Genomic DNA, 22,157 nt, shown 5'->3' with positions numbered 1-22,157 from the left:
AGCGGCGGCATCTCTTAATGGCCCGCTACTGATGATCCTAAAATCTCCGGCATACCCCACTGCTGCAAGATTTAAAACTTTTTGTGTCAAAGAAGAACATGTCAAGTGATGTGTATTAAACGACGCCGATTTTCTGCACCTTATATTCCCTTGGCACAGCAGATGGTGTTCAACAAGAAGATTTGATGTTTCATTTACGAGAAATCGTTGCCGAGTGCCAATGCTTAATTTTTCATTCCCACAGGTCTGGTTTGGCACCTTCCCCTCAATGTTTTGCAACGAACCTGAGACTATAGAACATTTCTTTATAGAGTTTAGTAGGCTCGACGTGCACAGAAAACGACTTCAAAAAGTCCCCTTCGCCAACTTGGATTGGTCATTAAGCTTCCTGTCATACTGGCTCCCGCGGGGCATCGGCACTAGGACACTGCAATAGGAACGCATGTGATGCCATATTTAATTTTGTAAGTGAAACAAGGAGGCTGCCATTTGTTTTTTTCCTTAATATGAAAACCAAACATTAACTTCAAATTTTGAAATAATATAGCCTGAAAATTGATGCTACCCATTTGCATTCATCTAATATCTCATTCTTTAATTACAAAATTTTATTTAAGTATTTTTCTCTTTTCACCAGCATGCCGCCCTATTCATGTTCGATCCCCCGTAGTGGGTTGAGCCATATAGATCAGCAATAAACCAAACCAAACCAAACTTGTTCACGATGGCGAAGCATGGCCTCAACTTCACTCCTCCTGGGTTCATTTTCTTTTTTAGGTGCTACCGCTCTCAGATTTATTAGCCAAAATGCTTGCGAATAGAGTTTCAATTTCCTTAGCTGTACAAGAATCGCAGCCTAGTTCCTTTCTCTATCCTCCTTATCCAGATATTTGTTTCTTTACAACATAATCATTAATTTTGCATTCGAGTCGACTATCTCTCAATTTCCCGATTTCGAGTTAATAATTTTCAACATATTCTTCCACAATATATTTTATATTCTCTATTACACACAGCCCGATTCCCGGCTCATCCCTCAAATAGTTTTAGATTCTTTGGCCGAGGAACAACCTCCCAACGTATACCAGTGCGTTCTACTTCGGCAATTCTCTCCTCAGGACACGAGTATAGTGGACGTGATCGAATGGGTACATCATGAAACATGCCGAATAAATGTTTGCAAAACAGAATACAAGCTCAGCCTCTGTCCCTCCGCAGCAGGTAATAGCAGAGCTTGAGTCCGTCTGCAGAGCGCGCGTTAAGCGTTAACGGATAGAACTTACCGAGCGTGCGTTAAGCGTTAACGGACAGAACTTACCGAGCGTCGGGTCGCGAAGAGAGGACGCGCTGTGTGAGCGAGAACGATCTGGTCCGGTATACGTGCTGCAAAATGCGTGCAAAATCGGTCCCGTTGGTTGTATGAAAACTTTAGCAGCTATCGCTCAAAAAAGAAATCATAAAGAAAGAAAGAAAGAAAGCCTGCCAAAATGTTTATAAGGCCCTCAAAGAACCATTATTCCATGGTAACCTGCTCGTTTACCATGGCACCGAAAGCCGAACCCAGCGGGCCACCCATGAAATGCCGCTGCCATGACTACAATATTTGTCTTGCGTGTGTAGCCTGAAGCCAAAACGCGTGGGAAGGAGTACCTGGTAGTGTAAGCGGTAAACTAACGCATATCGGATATCCGTAGTTGCGGATGTCCGTATAATATCCGCTATCGGATAAAGCGGATATCCGTATACTGCTATTAGAGCATAAAACGAGGACGCAGAACGTGCTCGGCATTGCATCAGTAAGGTCGTCATTTATCATTACAACATGTGGTGGCAGACTTCAATTTTCGCCACACGCTCTCAAAGTTATTACTTATAGACAATTGTAATACGCTTTAGCTGGCGATATAGTTATTTAGCGTTCAGTCGGCTGTTTCTGGCGTCCGCAGGCGCTACGGCTGCATCGCCGAAAGATCGACATTTTTCGTCTACTGGGGAACCTTAAGGAAACTTAAAGAAATCTAAAACACCGAACGTGATCACCAATGAGAAGAACGATTAGCTATATTAGTCTGTCTGACTACCTGTTCGTCGCAAAATCAAAAGAAAATATCTTTGACTACACAGCAGCGATCGTTCCTAAAGAGTGCTGTCCGACTTGAGTAATTAACGCTGCTGCCACTACAGCCTACTATTCTTGCTTTTCCAATCTTTCCATTTATGTTTTTTTCTTCGTTTCTCCTCTTATACAACTTTTCTTTTTCGTACGCTACCGCCTGCCACCCGATTCTTGGCCTGTACCCCTTTGTGGATACGCGCCATATAAGTGCAAATCACAGTCATGAATATTTTCCAAGGGCAATCAGCTTGGTTTGGTTTGTATGGTGCATATGGGTGTGGTTCAACACACTAAGGGGGATCGGCCATGAATCAGGCCGGACTAGGGTTGGTGCGTCGGCAATCGCACTCACGTGAAGAAGAAGGAGAAGAAGAGAAGAGCTCCCCCGCGCAGGTTTCTCGCGTTCTTCGAAGGCTTCACTTTGAATAACCGCCGCGTCAGAGGCCGCGACTACGCGTACAGGAGTAGCCGACGGTGGACTCGTTTCGTCGCCCACCAGCGACGGCCGTTCGAGCACAGCCATGACCACGACGGGAGCCGTCGCGCAAACGCTGCCGGCAAGCAGCGAGCCATACATTCCAGGTGAGCGTAGTAAAGCCAAGGTGGGTCAGCTAAGCTGGTGGTCACCTGCCACACTGTGTGTGGGAGCGTAAATTCTGATGCATTTCGCATGAGCTGCCGAAGAAGGAACGGAGACACCACGTTGTCAAGGACATATATATGTACATAGAAATATTGCGACTCTACATTGTTCGACATCTTTAGCTCATCCTATAACTATTTTGCGTATTGGTGGAGAAAAGTTAGGTGCAGCAGCTAAGTGTATACCTGTGCGTGGCTCCCTTAATGGTCATACAGAAGCATTGAGGGCTTGGAGGTGTATAGCGTTAAGTATAATGTAGCATATGCTCCCTCGTACAGTAGCTCGACGCCTGCGCTACCGGTAGCAACTTTCTGGGGCGCTTTGTCCCACCGTGATATGCAATAATATTTTTTTCCGCGGGCATGTTCTGGTCGGTCGAAAATAACCTAACGCTTTCTACGGTAATGACGATGTCACTGCCAATAGTTTAGGGCAGTAAAATCAGTAGAATATGGTCGGTGCAATTATGCAATCAACACTTCTATATTCTACGGTTCAACTTGGTACCAACAGATGGTACCATAAGCACTGTTTCTCTAGAAAGGGAGCCTATACGGTAATTGTATGTTGAGCAGCTCTAAAGCATTACGGTAAACAAATTTACGGCTCCTTTACTCCGGTATATTCATACATGGTATAGTGATTATAGGTACAGACAAAAAAGGAAATGTGCGGAAACCATCGACGATGATCGTCAATGTAAACAAATAGACCGAACAAACGAACGAGCGAATGTTTTTCTCACCGAGTCCGGTCATTTATCAAATACAAGATCGACCGAAAAAGCCCCAAAATCTATTCGCTCAAAAGGGGCCCTGAACAAATATTTATCGAAGTGGAAGAATGCATTTGCGGCTATTTCAGAAATGCTTTACCGCAAAAAGGTACTTCAAAGCATTGAACAGAAGTGGAGTTATTGGCAATCAAACTCCCGCTTCGCGGTGCCCCCGCTCCTTCTTTAATGCCTTGCAATGCGAAGTCTGCGGCCGAGCGGCACGTGACCACAACTGAACGTCACTGTGGCGCGTAGTTGAAGTTTGATTCTGGACGTTCACGTAGACGCCACTCCTCACTATTTTCGTGCCTACGACGCACCAAAAGTGACCCACACGCCACGGTTGCCCTCAGAGAGCCGCTGTGCGCTCAGCCAGTGTCCCTGTATATCCTCCCGCAGGGAGCATATATAGAGGGCTTATACAGTGCACGACAGGGCTTGAGTGCGTGTTCGCGCTCATATACTCCAGTCCGGCCGTGCTACGTGGTTCGGACCGGCTTTGTCATGCATCAGCTTGAACGACGGATAGTAGCCACATGCGATTTGGGCATTTTGAAGCGGTGTCATTAGCTCAATGCGAAGTGAAGTCTGCCGAGGCATCTAACCATAAGCGGCTAGGACTGAGCGCACGCTGGCAAGCGTGCGTGTGGTCTGACCTTAAGTTTCGTGTAGTTCGAGGCTGGTTTAGTGTTTAAAACTAGTCGAAATTAACGAGACCCTGCGGCTACGACACCGATAAGCAGGGCGGCCAAAGCTTAAGAGGAAGCTTTAGCTCGGGCCCAACTCCGACGCGGCCTATTCAAATACATGTAAAACGCAAAAACGTTTTTCTGAGATAACCCCTACACCGATTTTGATGAAATTTGTTGCATTTGAAAGAGAAAGTTAAATTCTAGTGACTGTTGGAAGCGGAATTTCGATTTAGGGCTTGAATTTTCTTAAAACGATTTTCAAATATTTGACCGTTTGAAAAAAATAGAAGCACGAAGTTTACAAATTGATAGCTATGCATCAAGAACTGATATCGCGGTTCTGTAAACGGCATCCATTAGATCATTCAAAGCGGACAAATTCAATATGTCATCTTACATCTTACATGAATTTGTTACGTTGGTTACAACGGTTTTACAAAAGTTGTATTTCCCTGTGATTAAATTTTTTTGTATTCATGTGTAACATATCAATTTTGTCCGCTATGGATGTACTTTTAGATGCAATTCACAGAATTGTATTATCATTCTTACTGGTTGAGTTACAGAGTTGTAAACTTGATAGTTTTGTTTTTTGAAAATTTTTGATTTTCGCCAATTTTTAGTAAAAAATTGACAACCTAACTCAAAAATTCGAAACCAACAGTCACTAGATTTTAAGTTTTTCTTTTAAATGCAACAAACCTCGTCAAATTTGGTGCAGTGGTTGCCGAGAAAAACGAATTCTCCTTTTACATGTATTTAGATAGGAGCACTCGAGCTAAAGCTTCCTCTTAATTCGCACGCGGTCGGCTTCGGCCGTGTGTGAGCAGACGACAGTCGGCTTCTTCCTGAAGTACGTAGTTATTATCGCAATTGTAAAGCAGATTTTCGCTTACTTCTGCCTGTGTATTAAACTGCGCCGATAAATATACGCAGTGACAGGAGGAAGAAGCACACTGATCCAAACAACCTTGTTGATTGACCTAATTAAGATACTGGCCAATAGCAGCCACGTATGGGAATCTGCTATATTGCGAAATAAAGCGTCTAGAAAAGGGTGAGAAGTCGGCTTCTGTTGAAGAGAGAGAGTTTGAGAAAGAGGCGACTTTGCCCTCCATTCGCGCGCTCCGCGCGCCGCGCACGATTGCAAACCTTGGCTGAGATGTTCACGGCAGCGTATGCTACCGCCAACTATGTGTCTTGCCCAAGCCAGAGGGGTGATTCAGGACCCCTTTAATATACGCAATTCGGTACGGTTACTCTTTGGGCGACTGTTTCGAAGAAGTGCAAGGACCCTGAACGGCCCTTTGCGATAGTTCCACGCACAAGCTGTGTTTGTCCTGTCACGCCTTATGTATAAAAAAAAAAAAGAAGAAGAAGAAATACTTTGCCACATCGCCTCGGCCGGAGAGTCCTGTCCTTAATTTCGGGCCTGTGTTGCTCCACATCGACGCTTCCCCTCGACCTGCATGCCGGACGCCCCATGCATCGAGAAAAGAAATAACCGGGAAGGCCCGTCGCGTAACAAATTTGAAGCCAAGTCAACCTAACACGTGATGATGTTGCAGTAAATGTTAGCGTCTTATTCCACCGCCACGCACTGAGTGCGGGCTCTTCTTAAAAGGGAACGGGACCTGAATCAACGGGCCTCAGCCGCGCATTCACATTGCAACGAACGCGGTAAATGTACGACTTGCAACACACGACCGAAGTTCCAAAGCATATCGGGAGAAAACATGATGGCATATATACCTTTGACGCCCGCTCCAGCATGATTCGTCGTGATGGCTGTGCTCTCGCCGTAACTGATGGTCAGTAACTGTTGAAATGAGCTTTCACTTAATATAACCTCACCTGCAATGCTATGAGGGAATAGTGCGTCGAATTTGTGATATCGTTCGGTGATATCGGCCTCCGTAGGCTTAACTATAGACGCGTCGGCCTATAGGAACGCCACCATCGCGCCTTTTCAAAGGTTCCTAAACGATTCTGCTATTAGGCGCATTACCAGCTTCTCACGTGCGGGATTATCGTACGGCATTTGAACGCACGCTAGAAGCGATTGGATGGTAGCTACTGGGTTGTCTTGGTTTGAATATGTTTGGCACGAGAAGCCAGGCCGTGCCCAAACCAAAACGCCATTGTGGGCCATTTACATTCTTTTGTACACTCTTTCCGTTCTTTTGTAAGCCCGGCCGTTAGCATCCGCAAACTTTGGGTGCGAAAAATCTCGACCTCCAAGTCTTGGAGGGACGCGCACCTAAACGTCCCGCTATTATGATTGTGTTTAACGTAAATATGGCGACAAACGCTATTTCAAAACTATCTATTACCGCATCCAAATAAGCTTGACTGACGCTTACTGCTTATATGCTTCATCATGATGATGATTCATCATCATCATCATTCTGGTTACGCCCACTGCAGGGTAAACGCCTCTCCCATACTTCTCCAACTACTCCGGTCATGTAGTAATTGTGGCCATTTTGTCCCTGCAAACTTCTTAATCTCCTCCACGCACCTGACTTTCTGCCGCCCCCTGCTACGCTTCCCTTCCCTTGGAATCCAGCCCGTAACCCTTAATGACCATCGGTTATCTTCCCTCCTTATTACATGTCCTGCCCATGCCCATTTCTTTTTCTTGATTTCAACTAAGATGTCGTTTACCCGCGTTTGTTGCCTCACCCAATCTGCTCTTTTCTTATCCCTTAACGTTACACCCATCATTCTTCTTTCCATAGCTCGTTGCGTCGTCCTCAATTTTAGCAGAACCCTTTTCGTAAGCCTCCAGGTTTCTGCCGCATATGTGAGTACTGGTAACGCACAGCTGTTATACACTTTCCTTTTGAGGGATAGTGGCAACCTGCTGTTCATGATTTGAGAATGCCTGCCAAACGCACCCCAGCCCATTCTTATTCTTCTGGTTATTTCAGTCTCATGATCCGGATCCGTGGTCACTACCTGCCCTAAGTAGATGTATTCGCTTACCACTTCCAGTGCCTCGCTACCTTAGATCGTAAACTGCTGTTCTCTTCCGAGACTGTTAAACATTACTTTAGTTTTCTGCAGATTAATTTTCAGACCTACCCTTCTGCTTTGCCTCTCCAGGTCAGTGAGCATACATTTCAATTGGTCTCCTGAGTTACTAAGCAAGGCAATATCATCAGCGAATCGCAAGTTACTAAGGTATTCTCCATTAACTCTTATCCCCAGTTCTTCCCAATCCAGGTCTCTGAATACTTCCTGTAAACACGCCGTGAATAGCATTGGAGAGATCGTATCTCCCTGCCTGACGCCTTCCTTTATTGGGATTTTGTTGCGTTCTTTATGGAGGACTACGGTGGCTGTGGAGCCGCTATAGATATATTTCAGTGTCTTTACATACGGCTCGTCTACACCCTGATTCCGTAATGCCTCCATGACTGCTGAGGTTTCGATTGAATCAAACGCTTTCTCGTAATCAATGAAAGCTATAAGGGTTGGTTATATTCGGCACATTTCTCTATCACCTGATTGATAGCGTGAATAGGGACTATTGTTGAGTAGCACTTACGGAATCCTGCTTGGTGCTTTCGTTGACAGAAGTCTAAGGTGTTCCTGTTTCTATTTGCTGTTACCTTAGTAAATACTTTGTAGGCAACGGACAGTAAGCTGATCTGTCTATAATTTTTCAAGTGTTTGGCGCCCCCTTTCGTATGGATAAGGATTATGCTAGCGTTCTTCTAAGATTTCGGTGCGCTCGAAGTCATGAGGCATTGCTTATCTGCTTATCTATGAGCAGATAAGCAGATAAGCAACACCTGTGAATGTTGAAGTACGACGAATCCATCAAACAAAAGCATCGGCTCGCAGGCGCTAACAGCTGCGATGGTTCGATCAAGAATTATCTGAAAGCGCTTGTTCTATCCAGTGGTGGTTGTTGATTGCACCAATAATGCGGCTTCGATAACTTGAATACCAAGCTGGTCACCGTCTCTTTCTTATCCGTTCCGAACAAGAAATCCCATGCTCCCCCAACTTATTTTTTAAGTGCTTCACGACCCTATTCAGGTCGTGGGCGGTGTTAGAAGACAGAATAGGGGTTTCTCATCATATGGTCATAGGCAGTACACCATGGAAGTACGAACTCTGGCCGCGGGCCGCTAAATGTCCACTCGCGGTACGCATGCAGTCCGAGGGACCATCCGTACATTGTGCAAGACTGATTTCGGCAAAACAATTTATTATTCGGCTAATCCCACCGTATATGAATTGTCCAAAATGATTCTGTTATGTCGTACTGTCGCAACTACAATCAATACTATACTCTACTACATACATCTATTGGCGCGCTGTTTTCTTTTATTGCTGCCATTGTCACTACGTCCACCAGATACAATCATTTTTCTTTTTTTCTTTATTCGACATACAAGCCGCTAAGCTGACATGACCAGTGAGATCAGTTCAAGGCACCAGAGGTATCGAATAAGAAATTAGCTTTTTTTGAATGACTCCACACAACCTTTATATTTCCTTTTTTATTTTGAAATATTTGGTATTCGAATTGATATTCGAAAGTCATTTTGTCGAATATCTTTATTTGATTCGATGCGAAAATTTGGCCAATCGAACAACCCTAATTATTAGGGAATGAAAACGTGACTGTGGCCGCAGCTTGAAGGAATATTGATGCGGCGTTTTCTAACTTTTTGTTTTCATTAAATGAAAGTCCACACTCTGTAAACCATAAAAATATGCCCTATCAAGCATTCAACTGTTCCATTTAATACAATACTATTAAACTATGACATAGTTTTGGTTTCGGTACAAAGGCGGTTTATGTGTCATGGCGTCATGATCAGGATACACTGGCTCTCTGTTCCTGCGCTCACTGCAGCTGCCACACGCAGACGCACCCGCGTGCACCATATTCTCTTTTTTTAATGAGCAGCACCATACCACCTAGCCTTATTGCTAACGACTTAAGTAATTTTTTTTTCCATTTATAATGACGTCGCGATAATTTAGATGATGCCAGGTCGGGCATTACGAGACAAACTTACGTAATGCATTAGAGCGGTCACTTCCGAGCGCACAGGGTTGCTCTCGCAGTGCGGTTTACATTCGGCTGGTCGAAATCGAGCACTCGGACCACGCTCACCTGGATCATTCACAGCGCCGCGATCCAGTTCAGAGGGCTCGGAGACGCTCCCACCTTCAACCTGGAAGCGCGACTGAGGTCCGACAGAAACTCGATAACGTGGCTAACTCCGATTGCCCTGAGAGCAACTATAGTGCGCTCGGCAGGGACAGGCCTTGCATCGCTGCAAACTGAGTTGGACCGCGGTAGGAACCACTTCAAGGTACATTAATATCAAATTAAAAATATATCTTATTTGTGTGTCCCAACCTTCATACTAGCCAAGCGTGAGTCTTTTACGTAGACGAGAAGCACGAGGGAGAGCTTTAATTTACAACTTCGAAACTATTTGGCAGTATTCCTTGATCCGTATGGGGCACTCGCATTTCGCGAACACTAGTACTTTTGGACAACTTCTTTTTTTATTCCTTCTTTTTTTAGCGGTGTTCTTTTGATCGCAGGCGAAGGGGCGAAGAGGAGCTCGATCACGCAGGACGTAGATCTGCAACGCAAGGAACGCAGCTTCGAAGAGTGCCTGGAGTTACTCCTGCCCGTCTACCTGCTGCCTTTCATTTTCGGCGACAAGGTGTGCTCATTAGCGCGTCTGTCGTAAACCGACGGTTGCCCGCGGGGTAGTCCTATGGGCTGCGCTAAACCGACTTCCGTTTTCAGTTCTATTCTGAAAGGAGTCCCAACGACGGCGTAATTGCAAGCCCGAACATGGCGCCTCTTACTTATTTTGCTTGCCAAAGGCCCCGAAGCTGTGCTCGTCATTGGTGAACAAGAAGCTTCAATCGCGGAAGGCGTATAGTGGTAGCGAAAAGGTACGTGAAATATAGGAGGTGGGTAAAAAAAAACTTCATTCTACTTTGGGCTCACTACCGTTTCCTGTTCAAGGCGGGAATGCATAAACGCTCGCGGGCTTATATTCACATGTACGTTAAAGAACTCCAGGTGGTCAGAATTATTACGGAGTCTTCCACTACAGCGTGTCTCTTAATCGGGGCATGTCTTCCCCCCCTCTCCTGCCCCCCCCCCCAAAAAAAGAAGTGCTTTATACGCTAGCTGTCATAACTTTTTGCAAGAGTATATGCCAGCCAATAGGAATGACAAATATATGATTAGCGAAGACGTTTGGCCAATGCGAAAGGGGACTTACAAATGAAAAGCATAGTGAATTCGGCCCCATACCGTAGTTCTGGCGCGTAAAACCCCTGAGTTTAAGGTAATTAATTTTCACCAAGGCTGGCACACGTTCTAGTTTTTATTTCCTCACAGTTATACGGACCCAGCCGGGGTTGTGCAGAAGTTACGGGAAAAGAAAAAAAAATCGACTGATACACTTAAGACTGCTTACGTGTTGGAATGTGAAAGCATTATAGTCGCTTCGGTGAAGTGTCTTCGACTAATGTTTTCGACATGCATTAAAGCCATGTGTGCTTGCGTATACGTTGGCCACAGACAGGAAACATTCGGACCATTTTGCTGCAGAACGCTGAACCTTATTTCAAGTTAAGCGGTCATCCTCCTCTCATGCTAGGTCTCTCGTGATTATGTCTTCTGTTTCAACAATGTGTCGCATTAGAAACAACACCGATGAAATCCGAAGAGCAAGTGACGCTCGGGAAACAGCGCGGTCATTTTATATACTCATGACGTGGCACCACCACCTCCCCATTGGCTGCGCCCTCACGTGCCCAGTGACGCACGCACTAGGACACACCTTTAGTCAGCCAGGTGGCTGCGACGTGAAGTGTGCAATGACGCACGGCCTAGGTACACCTTTAGTCAGCCAGAACCGGGGAGCCGCCGTGGTGGTGCAGCAGTAAACTTTTCTCTAAGAGCTCGGTGTTTTGGTTCGGTCTATGGTATACGATGTCAACTTGATTCGTGGGTATTCAGTGGAGGCAAGACTTCAAGTACTTAGGTGTACCCGTCTCTCAATATTCCTGTTTACCCTTTTCGCGGAGCAGTTTGTTCTAGAGAAGCGAGATGGAGCTTTCGGCGGCGTGCCACATGTCGCCTCAGCGACAGGGCACGAATACGAAACCGCTACCGCTTCCACCTTGCTTCTGTGCGAACAGCTGTTGGAAATGCAACCGAGTTTTCGCTGACGCACGGTGCTCCAATCATACGGGATTGAGTCATGTGGACTGAAGACGTGTGCAGTAGTCGGCTGCAAAAATAGTGACCAGCATAATAAGGAATGGAATGAATCTGTGCACCCAAGTTCGCGGGCCCTATAGCTGCAACTGTCAGTGCGTGTTACCAGCACTTAAAGATGTACGGCTTTCTTTGAGGATACAGAAATTTGCTCATCCGCCAGCGTTGTATCGCTAACCTTCAAAGAAAGTGCTCCAGCCCCGGAACGTCGGTAAGAGTGAGTACTACTCGTTAACCAATGACAAAGGGAGTATGGCCCCTTCCTGTCATATATAGTACATTTCGCACACAGTATCTACCGACTTCTACCCCAACTGGAACGGAATCTTACGCCCAGTCTATCGGCCAACGTGCCGATAAGTGAATGGGCGCGCACACATATATGTGGGCATCATATGCGCACATTAAATGACGGACTACAACGATAGCGCTGGTCGAAGCTGAATGCTTCATGACGGTCCACAAGCGTAAGCGAGTTACTAGCAATAATACATCGTTGCTACGAGGTATTACAACGTACAAAACGGCTACGTTTCAAGCCTTGCGCGCAGCAAGAACAAATCTATCGGAAGTGAGCACACCAGCGAGCGATTAGGCAGAAATATGACAAGCCGCTGCTTCAAAATATTTTCCAAATAAAGAACGAAGAGAAAAAGCACGTTAACCCTGATTCAATGCATGAGTGGAAAGTTTGGGAATACATATTTAGCCTCGCTTTTAAAACAAGCACCAAATACGCTGCTCGCACCATTTGGACCTAACTTAATCAACTTCCGAAACGCTTTTGCATGTTTTCTGAAGCTGTGGCCAAAGCTTCGCGTCGTCCATCGAGTCATCGTCTACGATATTTCTCGAAATAGGTTTGCTAAGCCGCACCGGCGTCATACACACCTATAGTAAACGCAGAGGCTACAGAAACAGTTGAGGCAAGCAATGGACCGATTACCACGTGATCAAACATGGCAGCACCCATGGTATCATCGCGAAAAGGGTCAATAGTAATTCTCACTGGTCAGCGGAAATTTCAGAACTACTACGTAGGTTAACAACTGGCAGGGACGGCAGCTGTCCATATTTAGCCGAGCTGAAGCAATGTGTTCCTAGCTGCTCGACTTATCAGGTATTATTACACTGTTCTTGGCTTAGGTTCCAAGCCTTCCATGGTGTGCTTGCTACCTATGCATGAAGCTCACGTGTTGAGGTCATGCTGCGTCATAACCCTTCTTCTTTTCCCTCTTGAGAGGGGAATTCTTGGGCTAGTTCACCTCCTTTTTTTTGTAAGGCAGCCTATCTCCCCGATATTCTTCTGTCGTGATACAAACAGTCCATTTCTAGGAGGGATGTTACAACTTCGATTAATCAATTACATTCCAGAAATAGTTGTGTCGTCATCTGTCAGAGATGCGCCAACGGGGGGTTCTTGAAGGAGGTTGTTGAAGGCATTCATTCACCTTCTAAAGGCGCGCTTTAGTATGGATTATATTTTCACTCGCTCCCGCAAGAAAATTTCCGCTGCAAGCATAGACACATAGTTTCCTGTCCCACATTATCGTGCGCCTTATTTCGAATGTCATTATCTAGACGTACTTTAAATGTGTTCGTCGAATGATCGTTCCTCCAGGGATCAAAACTTTTTTCTTTAAGTTACCTTCGGCAGCCCTTCCTGTCAAAACCTGGTTAGAAAAAGAGGCTGTTTCGTGCCGTAGTCGACCAACTGCCGCTTGTGTCCACATGCTGAAACAATTGATCACTGTTTTGCAGATTGTAGGGATAACTGCGTTGTTCTGGGACATTCTACAAAGAACACTTAAAAAAGATTTAGACATCACACTATACACAATTCGTTTCTACCTTTTATTGATCCCTGTGACCCACCATATGACATGTTCATGGTACTTGGCCTGCATAACCTTTGGTGCAGTAGAATGTGCGACAGGCACACTGGACCACCGCGAAGCACTCGGCCATTCTTTTTTTCGGGAATCTGTTGCTTGCGTCGGCAGTGTGTAGGCTGCACAAGAAACAGTGCCGGACTGGATGCCTTTATTGGACACATGAACCTGCTTGCCTGACTTTTGAGCGTGTCTTCAGTCACCTTACATTTCTGTAGCGCTTCGTTTTTCTTGTTTTGCTTAAAATTCTGCTCCGGTGTAATAAAACAAAAACGAAAATCCCCTGTGGAGTCGGGGAAGCCTGCTCGTCTCGCACCCCAGAGGCTCGGGTTCGATTCCTACCCTGACCGAAATGAACAAAATTTTCTTTTCAAAGTCATTAATTTGCTTTGTTTACGGCAACCTCCCTGAGATATTTTCGCTCTTGAGCATTTAAGCAGATGTACAACATGTAACCCATTGTGTGTTAGACCAGCGCCACGCTACCGCCGCGAAGCAGAAAACAAATCTAGCATTATGATTTTGTTCCTGCATCATTAAGAAAAGAACATTTTTTGTTGTTTTACTTCTTATAAACTGCGACACTTTGACCAGCATGCGGAAAATAGTAAGCAGAGTTTAATCGGTTTTTGCCAAGTATTTGCTTAGTTTTGATATTGGAAAATGCAATGGGTAATTTCCGAATACGAATCGAATATTACACGCTAACTATTTGCGTTCGTATGCGAAACTTCGGCTATTCGCCCAGCCCTAGTGGAATTAGATATTTTTATCAACACAAGCGGACGGTGCATTCGGCAGTGCTCGGAGTTGCATTTTCATGAACGCGACGCGCTATAGTGTCGCACTTACGTGAATGTTTAGCTTGTTTAATTTAGCGTACGTGTTTAGCGCATGCGGCAGCCGGAACATCTTTCAGGTGATTTGCATTCCACTGGTGAGTGGAGGAAACCCACGGCGGCAGCCGTCTCTCTCCGTCGATGTGGCACGCTATTGTTTACAGGCACTGCGTGACACGACCTAACCAGTTTGGAACTATACTCTTCTGTTGCATTTTCCTAGCGTATTTCCGCCGTTTACACGAATGCGACATGATGCACCACTTGTCGCGTTCGTGTAATGGAGAGTTTGTTAGCGCGTAAGCTTACCACTGTCTAGAGATTACTTAAGTCGTGGCCGTCAGTAAAGTAGCAAAACTGGCAGTGACATCTTGTGACGCTTTGTACAACTACAATGCGTCTGTAACGTTTTTTGCGTTCCGAGACTTCCCTCCGGAGAAAAATCCCAAAAGGAATGAGTGTTGATAATTATGTGGCTATCAAAGCTTTACGCCGACAGCTAAGTAAAGTATACTTTGTCACTGAAATAAAATAGCTGTCTTCACTGGTAGGAACTTCGTGTGACCTGCGCGATCGCGCGGTGATGGCACAAGTTGTCACTGTCAGCACTGCGGCTGTAGTTCACTTCGCGGGTAATGCAGTACTACGCAATGGGTAACACGTTTACGAAAGAACTAAAACTCAAATTTTAGCTTTTGGTGAACGCACTGCCCTTAGCGGAATACCGTGTTACTGGCGTAAATTCGAGTGATTGGGTTGGTAGCAGCACCTGGCGGGGCAAAGTTTACACAGGGATCTCGGAGGTCATGGACACATAGCTGTTTTGCAGTGACTATTTATATGCTAATTACCTGCTGGTGTAAACTTCAGGCTGAGGCTTATATTTAAGTACGCAGCGTTCAATTTTTGTTTGACAAGAACTACTATGTACACAAAATGAGAAGAAAGGGGTTAACCTAGGGCCCTCGGTTAACCCCTTTTTTCGTGTTTATTACATAACGAGGGTCTAGAATCCGGCAATATTGATGCCTTCAGATAGCACGTGTGGGTTTATTGACCAGTTGGTGTCACCCAAAATGATCACGTACTCGTGACGCCTGCGGTAGAAAGGATGTTCCACATCCACCGCCAAGGTTCGCGAGTGGCGGCTCTGCCTAACACTCCCAGGGTTACTTCTCGTAGTAACACATTAATACCTCCAGAAAGTGGATGGGAAAACGGCGCCGCGGTAGCTCAATTGGTAGACCATCGCACGCGTAATGCGAAGCCGTGGTATCTTTCTTCACCTGCTGCAAGTTGTTTTCTTCATCCACTTTCACTTCCATTAATTTATCATTTCTTTACTTCAATTATTAAGTACAAGTAATTTCCCCCATGCTGTCCTTGGTGTCTTTATTTGTTGACCTCTTACGACATGTACACAAAAGCGAGGCCAACGTGGCTTGTTTGACACCAAAGTCGAGACCGATAAATTATCATTTCAAAACTCATTTTTCGTTTGTTTCGCAGTAATTTATTCACTAATAGAAGAGATAATGAAGGCCACTTAAAACGTTAATGTGATGCCCCCCCCCCCCCGAGGAACATATAAAAAATCTACAAAACATAGACGAAGAAAAGGAACGATGGTCACGCACAGTATAATAGCTCAGAAGCTGTTTTGCAGTGTTCCTCCTTGAAGCAAGGGAAACCGTCGTGGCACGTACATGTGTTGGTTGCCTCAAACCGCCCTGTTTTAAGTGTGAAGTGATATTCTATTTTTTGCATCAACAGCCATTTGTTTGCATATTGGGCAATTTCCTTCAACAATATTTCTTTTTCATGCAAAAAGAAAATTCTGTGCATCGAACAGCTAAGCTAGTAGCGACAGTGGACTCGCCAATTTAACTAACCATTTCATCATTTAGACCAAACATAAATATTGCTGTGAACACAGATGCCCTCCTTACAAAGCTAACTTTATGCTACTTTCTTCGGCAATGAGATTCTTACCCTCGTGGGTGTCCAATCGTGCCTTATAAAGACCTCGGGTTTTATTTCATAAAGCTTCGTAAGCGTTCTTTGCTGGCCCATCTTAGCTAATGATATGTCTAGCACCGGGATTCGCTACAGTTTATCTCTCACGAAACAGTTGTATATTGTAAGAGCTCTGCGTGAGTATACGTGCCCTGGATTTTCACTTACGCAGGAGGGCACCTGCATCTACTGCGTCCTGCTGACGGTGCTTTGCCTCACAGGCCGCCTGCTTCCGCCGGCTGTAGCCGCCATGCTGCCCATCGTCATCCTGTCCGTCGGCGGCATTTATAGCGCAGAACGGCTGGCCGCTGAGTACATGGGTGTAAGTACACTTATGTTTAAGGAGATTGAAAACTGGCTAAAGGTCGAGCTTTGCCACAGCATTTGGCTGCATTAGCAGGTCTCACACCATCTGTTATAACGCGTTTGCATTCTTGTGGTACTTCACGCATATTCTGGGGGCTATCTATGTATGTATCTATGTTTGTATGTTTGTATCTGATCGCTTTCCCGCTTACTTGGGTCACTGGAATGAGTAGCGCATCGGGCTGCTGTGCTGAGATGACAGCGTTCGAAACCAATCATCGGACCAACTTGGCTCACTGAGTATGTGGCAATGTGTCCCTACATGTGTTTCGCCCAACAACGCACCTCTTTCACGCCGACATGGGTCAATGTAGGCGTGGGACTGTGTAGGTGCCGCTGTTTAAAGAAACACCTAGCCGCCGTCTTGAAGTTATGGGCATGTGCGACTTGGTCAGTGCTAGTCTTCAATGAACTTCTTTGATGCCGACTTTGGTTATTGGTCATGTGCCAGTAGGTATTTGCTACTCTTAACGTCTTTGACGCCAACTTGGGTAGCTATAGGTGCCTGCCACGGGGAATGTGCCGCTCTACAATGACAACAAGGATCCCTTATAAATTTATCCGATGCTGAGCGCAATCTAACCGACGTCACAAGACTTCCTCAAGACAGCAACCCGACGCATTCGCAGGCTGCGCCACAAATGCCTTGAGCACGCGTCTATCTTTCGACAAACGCCTTTCAGGCCAACGCTTTAGTGAGCTGCGCCAGGATTGCACTAGCTATGTGCAGCTGTTCACTGAATCTCTCGCCAACTTGAGTTTCTGAGGATGTGCCGCTGAGTGTGTGGCAAGTGAGGGAATAATTACCAGCGTTCGCAGGCACCGTCGCGCCACGCAACGCATCTCGGAGGCCACGCGCGAACATCGCGGCAGTGCCACCAGTGGGCGCAGCGTGTCTAGAAAGAAATGCGGGAGAGAAGCCTGACTGCCGCATGGTGCGTTTCTCTGCGTTCGCACGCACTGGCGGGCCGTGAATTTCGGATGCCACACGCAGGCTTCGCGGCGGCGGCACTAGATGGCGCTTAGTATTCTTGGGGAAGCGCGAAAGAGCAGTCCCACTACAGCACAAACCCCGTTTCGACGATGGCAATCCATTGTGTCGCTATATTGATTCAGTGCTAACGCACTATAGATACCATCGACAGTCGTCGCTAGATGGGTTCTGCCGCAATTTATTTCCACCACCGTTTATGTGCGATTGCAAGCCTAACATTATTCCATAGCTTTTAGGAACGAATGTAAGAAGGAAGCATCTGCTTTTCATTGAAAACTGTCCATTTTTTCTTTGTTTCTGCACATAACTAAAGAATGCACAGTGCTCAACAATTGAAACGCGATACTGAGAGCGCCTAGCTGCTGACACTTCTTGCGCCACTGGCAGGTGCTGGGGACATTGGGATGATGCACTTTGTATTGCATGAATGCAGGAGCCTTTGCGATGCACTGTGACTGCATTCGGCCCCTTAGCGATAACCCAGCGCTCACCGGTGACGCACAAAGTACAGGCAGGCACGCGAACCGAGAATCGCGTTTCAATTGGTGAGCGCTGTACTAGAGCAGCCCGTTCTTTAGAACACAGCCACATTTCAAGAATTAGCGAGTGAGTTTCGAGGACACATTTCTGCAGCAATATTTTGCTTGATCACCACCCGCGTTTGTGTGCGCCCTGCAAAGTATATGTACCGGAAGTTCTTACGAATACATTAAGTAATATTTAAATATAGCCGTTTTGAAATAAAAGGCCGGCTTCTTCAGAGACATGCCGTCAGTATGCAGAGGCGACCACGGGGTAATGGGTGATACGTGATAATCAATCCCTAATTAAAAAAATCACTAATTAACTTTTAGTTTCTGCGCGTTCATAGTTAATTGGGAAACTGAAGCGAGCTCTGTTACTTCACCCAGCTGCGGAAAGTCAGCTCGCTGCGAAAGCGGGGATCACGGAGTCGCAGCGCGCTGGCTGCCCGCTGCTTTGTGACGTAAGCAGAACGTCGCTTCGAGGGGCGCGGCTTTGCGCTCGCTGCAGCCTCCCACTTTCGGCTTCGCGCGCTCTGATAGCTGAAATTCATCGTGCCACACTTCTGCGGGTAAACCCAATTTTTCCATATCCAAAAGTTGATACGGATTGTGCAGAGAGCTTGCTTCGATTTCCCTGTTACGATGAACCCGCTGTAACTGAAATTTTAAGAGTTAATTAATGAACGTTTGTAAATTAGCGACGAATTACCACGTATCAGTCGTCCCCTACGGCGTGTCTCCTAGAGAAGCGTTCTGTTACCGTTTCAAAACGGTTAGCTTTACATATTACTTAATGTCTTCGTAGAAACACGTTGCATAAATTGGCGACAGTTTGCTGTTGTCTTGGTGGAGAGAGGTCATGCAGGAAGTTATGAGGCACCGGTCATGGGATACATGCCAGTGGTACATGACGTTGCAGACACGTAATGGAAGTTGTATCATTAAGTACCTGATAACCAACGGCTAAAAGTTTACTTGTTCCACTTTTTGGCTCCCGTTGCAATGTCTCCCGTGCCAAGTTTCCTATGACATGCCTCGAAAGCTGTTTTCCACACGTATCTCTGTCACTGTAATGAGGGGCAAATAGAAGAGAGAACGGTATCCATTTATATATCCCAGTCTGCAAAGGACACTCGACAGACGCACCAGTTTGCCATAAACGATCTTTATATTCTTCAATGGGACAAATGTACAAGTCGAAGAAAATATAGCAGGTTTTAACTTATGCTGCCAAGCTGAAGACGCGAATATTGCAATTGAAAGCGCTATACAATAGCCGGGTGAGTCAAGTCGACGCGTTAGGCGACAGTTTCGAGCACCGCTACCGCAGGCAGTGCTGAGGGGCAAAGCGCCGATTTTCCGCAGTAGGAGATCACAGCATAAATTCCTTCAGCTCGAGCTAAGCCCATTTCAAATAAGGAGAAGCACTGGTTGTTGAAGAGAAGTTACGTAGCCGCACTGGATAAGCTCGTACTAATGAATCGTTTTTTTAAAACTACATATTTTGTTCATTTGCCTGAGCATGTTCGATTGCAACAATAGAATGCAACATTCCTTCTTCTGAATTGCAAGCCCAAACTTCCGCTCTCATTTGTCAACGTGAGGTCAAGAATCTCAGTAATCTTGTATTCCGGTCGTTCTGGCTCTGTAAAACGTATACAGATGTGCTGGCTTTAGCTATTCTCCATTTAGAGTGCGCTGTAGTCCTTCTTGGCAGATAAACAACTCAACTATACCAGAATACCGCTGCCAAATTCGATGACAGCAAGCTTGTGCGGATACGTTCTATCGCCTCCTCTTGCAGTAAACCGCACTCATTCTGCTATTTAAAAAGTTGAGTTTACTAATATATGTTAATTTACCCTTTCTCTGGGGTGTTAGTTTAATGCGTTAGTAGGGAACAAAGACTGGACAGCAGTCTGTGGTTTCAGTGCCAAGAAAGTGGTTATTCCGCAAAGCAAATGAAGCTGTTCAGTGAGGCAAGAAAGAAGACATTCCCAGGGGAGCCAGCGTGCGCATATACCGATCTGGTTTTCGTGCAAAAGTTGTACAATAACGGAGCATTACTACTTTGTATAAAACGTTGACACTTCGCACTATGGGCGTCTTTAATACAATTCCGATTGCTGACTCCTTATTCGCCACTAAGCTTTTGAAGGAAACCAGGGAAGAAGTTGGTGACAACTTTCTTAGGCACTGTATTTAAAACAACGGACTCAAAGTGCGTGCACATGTGTAGGTGCGATACTGGATATGGTGTAAAACGTCGTGGTCGTTTTAAGGATAATAAAGAAACATTTCCATTCGTATCTATTTATTTGAATACCCTAAGGGCGCCGTTAGGGCATAATGTAGGGGGGGGGGGGGAGGTCAAGTATACCATATAAAAGATAAAATAAATTCATTGGATGCAATAAAATTTATCCACGTCGTTTCCCGAAAATGTGCGCTCAGGCGTTCGCAAACCTCAATAGGGTAAAAGAGCTTGATCTCGTAAACCCCACAGAGAAAAGAATATGGCTACGCCCATGGTTCGGCGGATCACAATTAATTCACTCTTGTTTTTCACACGCTGTCAGTTCAGCACACATTATTGTAAACGAAAGGCTTTCTCGTGTCTTACCCTGACCGCAATAGTTTTTCGTAAAAACGTCTCTTTTATTCGGCTCCGTAGTATCGAGTATCCGTATAGTTACTATAGTAATAAGGATTCGTTGCATACTGACAACTCGTCAGAGGAAGCAAGGCTTTCTAACACGAATATTTCTTACCTGCCACCCTGCGATTTGGCGTGTCGTCCCCGTTGTAGTCCCGGTGCACGGTGGTCGACGAGGACGCCGTAGTCGTCGCCGAGTAGAAGCTGCCGCGCTGTTGGGGATGTATGCGAGGTTTCGTGCGACTCGATATACCAGACGCGTCGGCGCGTACTGCTGGCAGCACTTCTAGCAAGCTTCTGGCACTGCGCCTATATATAGCTTCCTATCTTCGAACAGTGCCAGGAGCACTTTCGACGCGTCTGCTGCCGAGTCGAGCAAAATGGTGGAAAGGTGGATAGCATCACCGAAGTTGATCAGTCGAGAATATCGCCCCTGAATAAAACTGATCTTTGCTTCGCGAGCTACGCGCCGCTGTAAGATAATACGTCCTTAAAAGACGAATGAGTGTGTAAATCATTTCACGGTGCATCTTGGCTGAAGACCGTTACATGGCGCGCGAGCGTTGATTCCCGAAAACACGTTGCGTGTATGCGCCGTTTATGTCTTGCTGTCTCATCAAAACTTCGCTCACACAAAAATTCGCTCACACCGGTGCTCACAGTGCGTCGCATCTGCAATTTCTTCTTCCCGGAACAACGCATATGCAATTTGTTTTATTTTTATTTCTTCGGACGTTTTGCTTGTTGCGGAAGGAAAGCGCGAAACCATTGCCACGTTTCACAAAGCCTTTGTACATTTACCGCGTGGCGCTCCTCCAGGAAAGTGAAATGAAACGGACCGGGGACGTAAATCTAATATCTGATGCGGGTGCCGACATTTCGGCCGCGTAGCTTTCCCATCAGTGCAACAAAACCTTTGAGAGAAGGACGAGGTGCCAAAACAGGCCCTGATGCACTCCAACGACGGCACTATACTTCATGTATGTTTTGATGTGTTGAAATTGTCTGTTGCTACTATCGATGCCCTAATTAGCGCGACTCGTTAGTATCCACTTTCTAAATCTTACTCAAAACAGCTTCCGCTAGCTACAGAGCTCACAGTCGACAGAAGCATTATAAGACAAGTGTAAAGTTGCGTTACACAGTTTTCTGGTTATCTTATACGGCGGCCGTTCAATTGAAGCGAACGAAGCAGTGCCCTTCTTTCTTGTAAAACAACCTCGACGTATTTTCCTCTCTTCTTTGCAACTTCAAGGCACTTTACTGAAGCCGGTTCAACGGTGGGAGTACCATGAAACATACCGCTAGCTGAATTAATTAATATAATTATTTGATTACTTAATTTTCCACTGAGACTATTGT

The 22,157-nt window shown here is 45.7% G+C and overlaps 1 protein-coding gene across 1 annotated transcript in view; it reads left to right on the top strand.

The window, feature by feature from the left end:
* Window positions 1-2,520: 2,520 nt before the first annotated feature.
* The window catches only part of LOC142574618 (uncharacterized), a 68,538-nt gene continuing 48,901 nt past the window's right edge, over window positions 2,521-22,157 (top strand). The window contains exons 1-3 of the mRNA XM_075683661.1: window positions 2,521-2,698; window positions 9,807-9,931; window positions 16,428-16,577. Of these exons, the coding sequence (XP_075539776.1) occupies window positions 2,638-2,698; window positions 9,807-9,931; window positions 16,428-16,577 (336 nt within the window). The 5' untranslated portion in view covers window positions 2,521-2,637. The remainder of the gene's footprint in view (window positions 2,699-9,806; window positions 9,932-16,427; window positions 16,578-22,157) is intronic.

Source organism: Dermacentor variabilis, chromosome 3 (assembly GCF_050947875.1).
Source record: "Dermacentor variabilis isolate Ectoservices chromosome 3, ASM5094787v1, whole genome shotgun sequence".
In the NCBI taxonomy this organism is placed as follows: domain Eukaryota; kingdom Metazoa; phylum Arthropoda; class Arachnida; order Ixodida; family Ixodidae; genus Dermacentor; species Dermacentor variabilis.
Note: the sequence above shows the minus strand (reverse complement) of the source record. Positions and strands in the feature narration are given on the sequence as shown.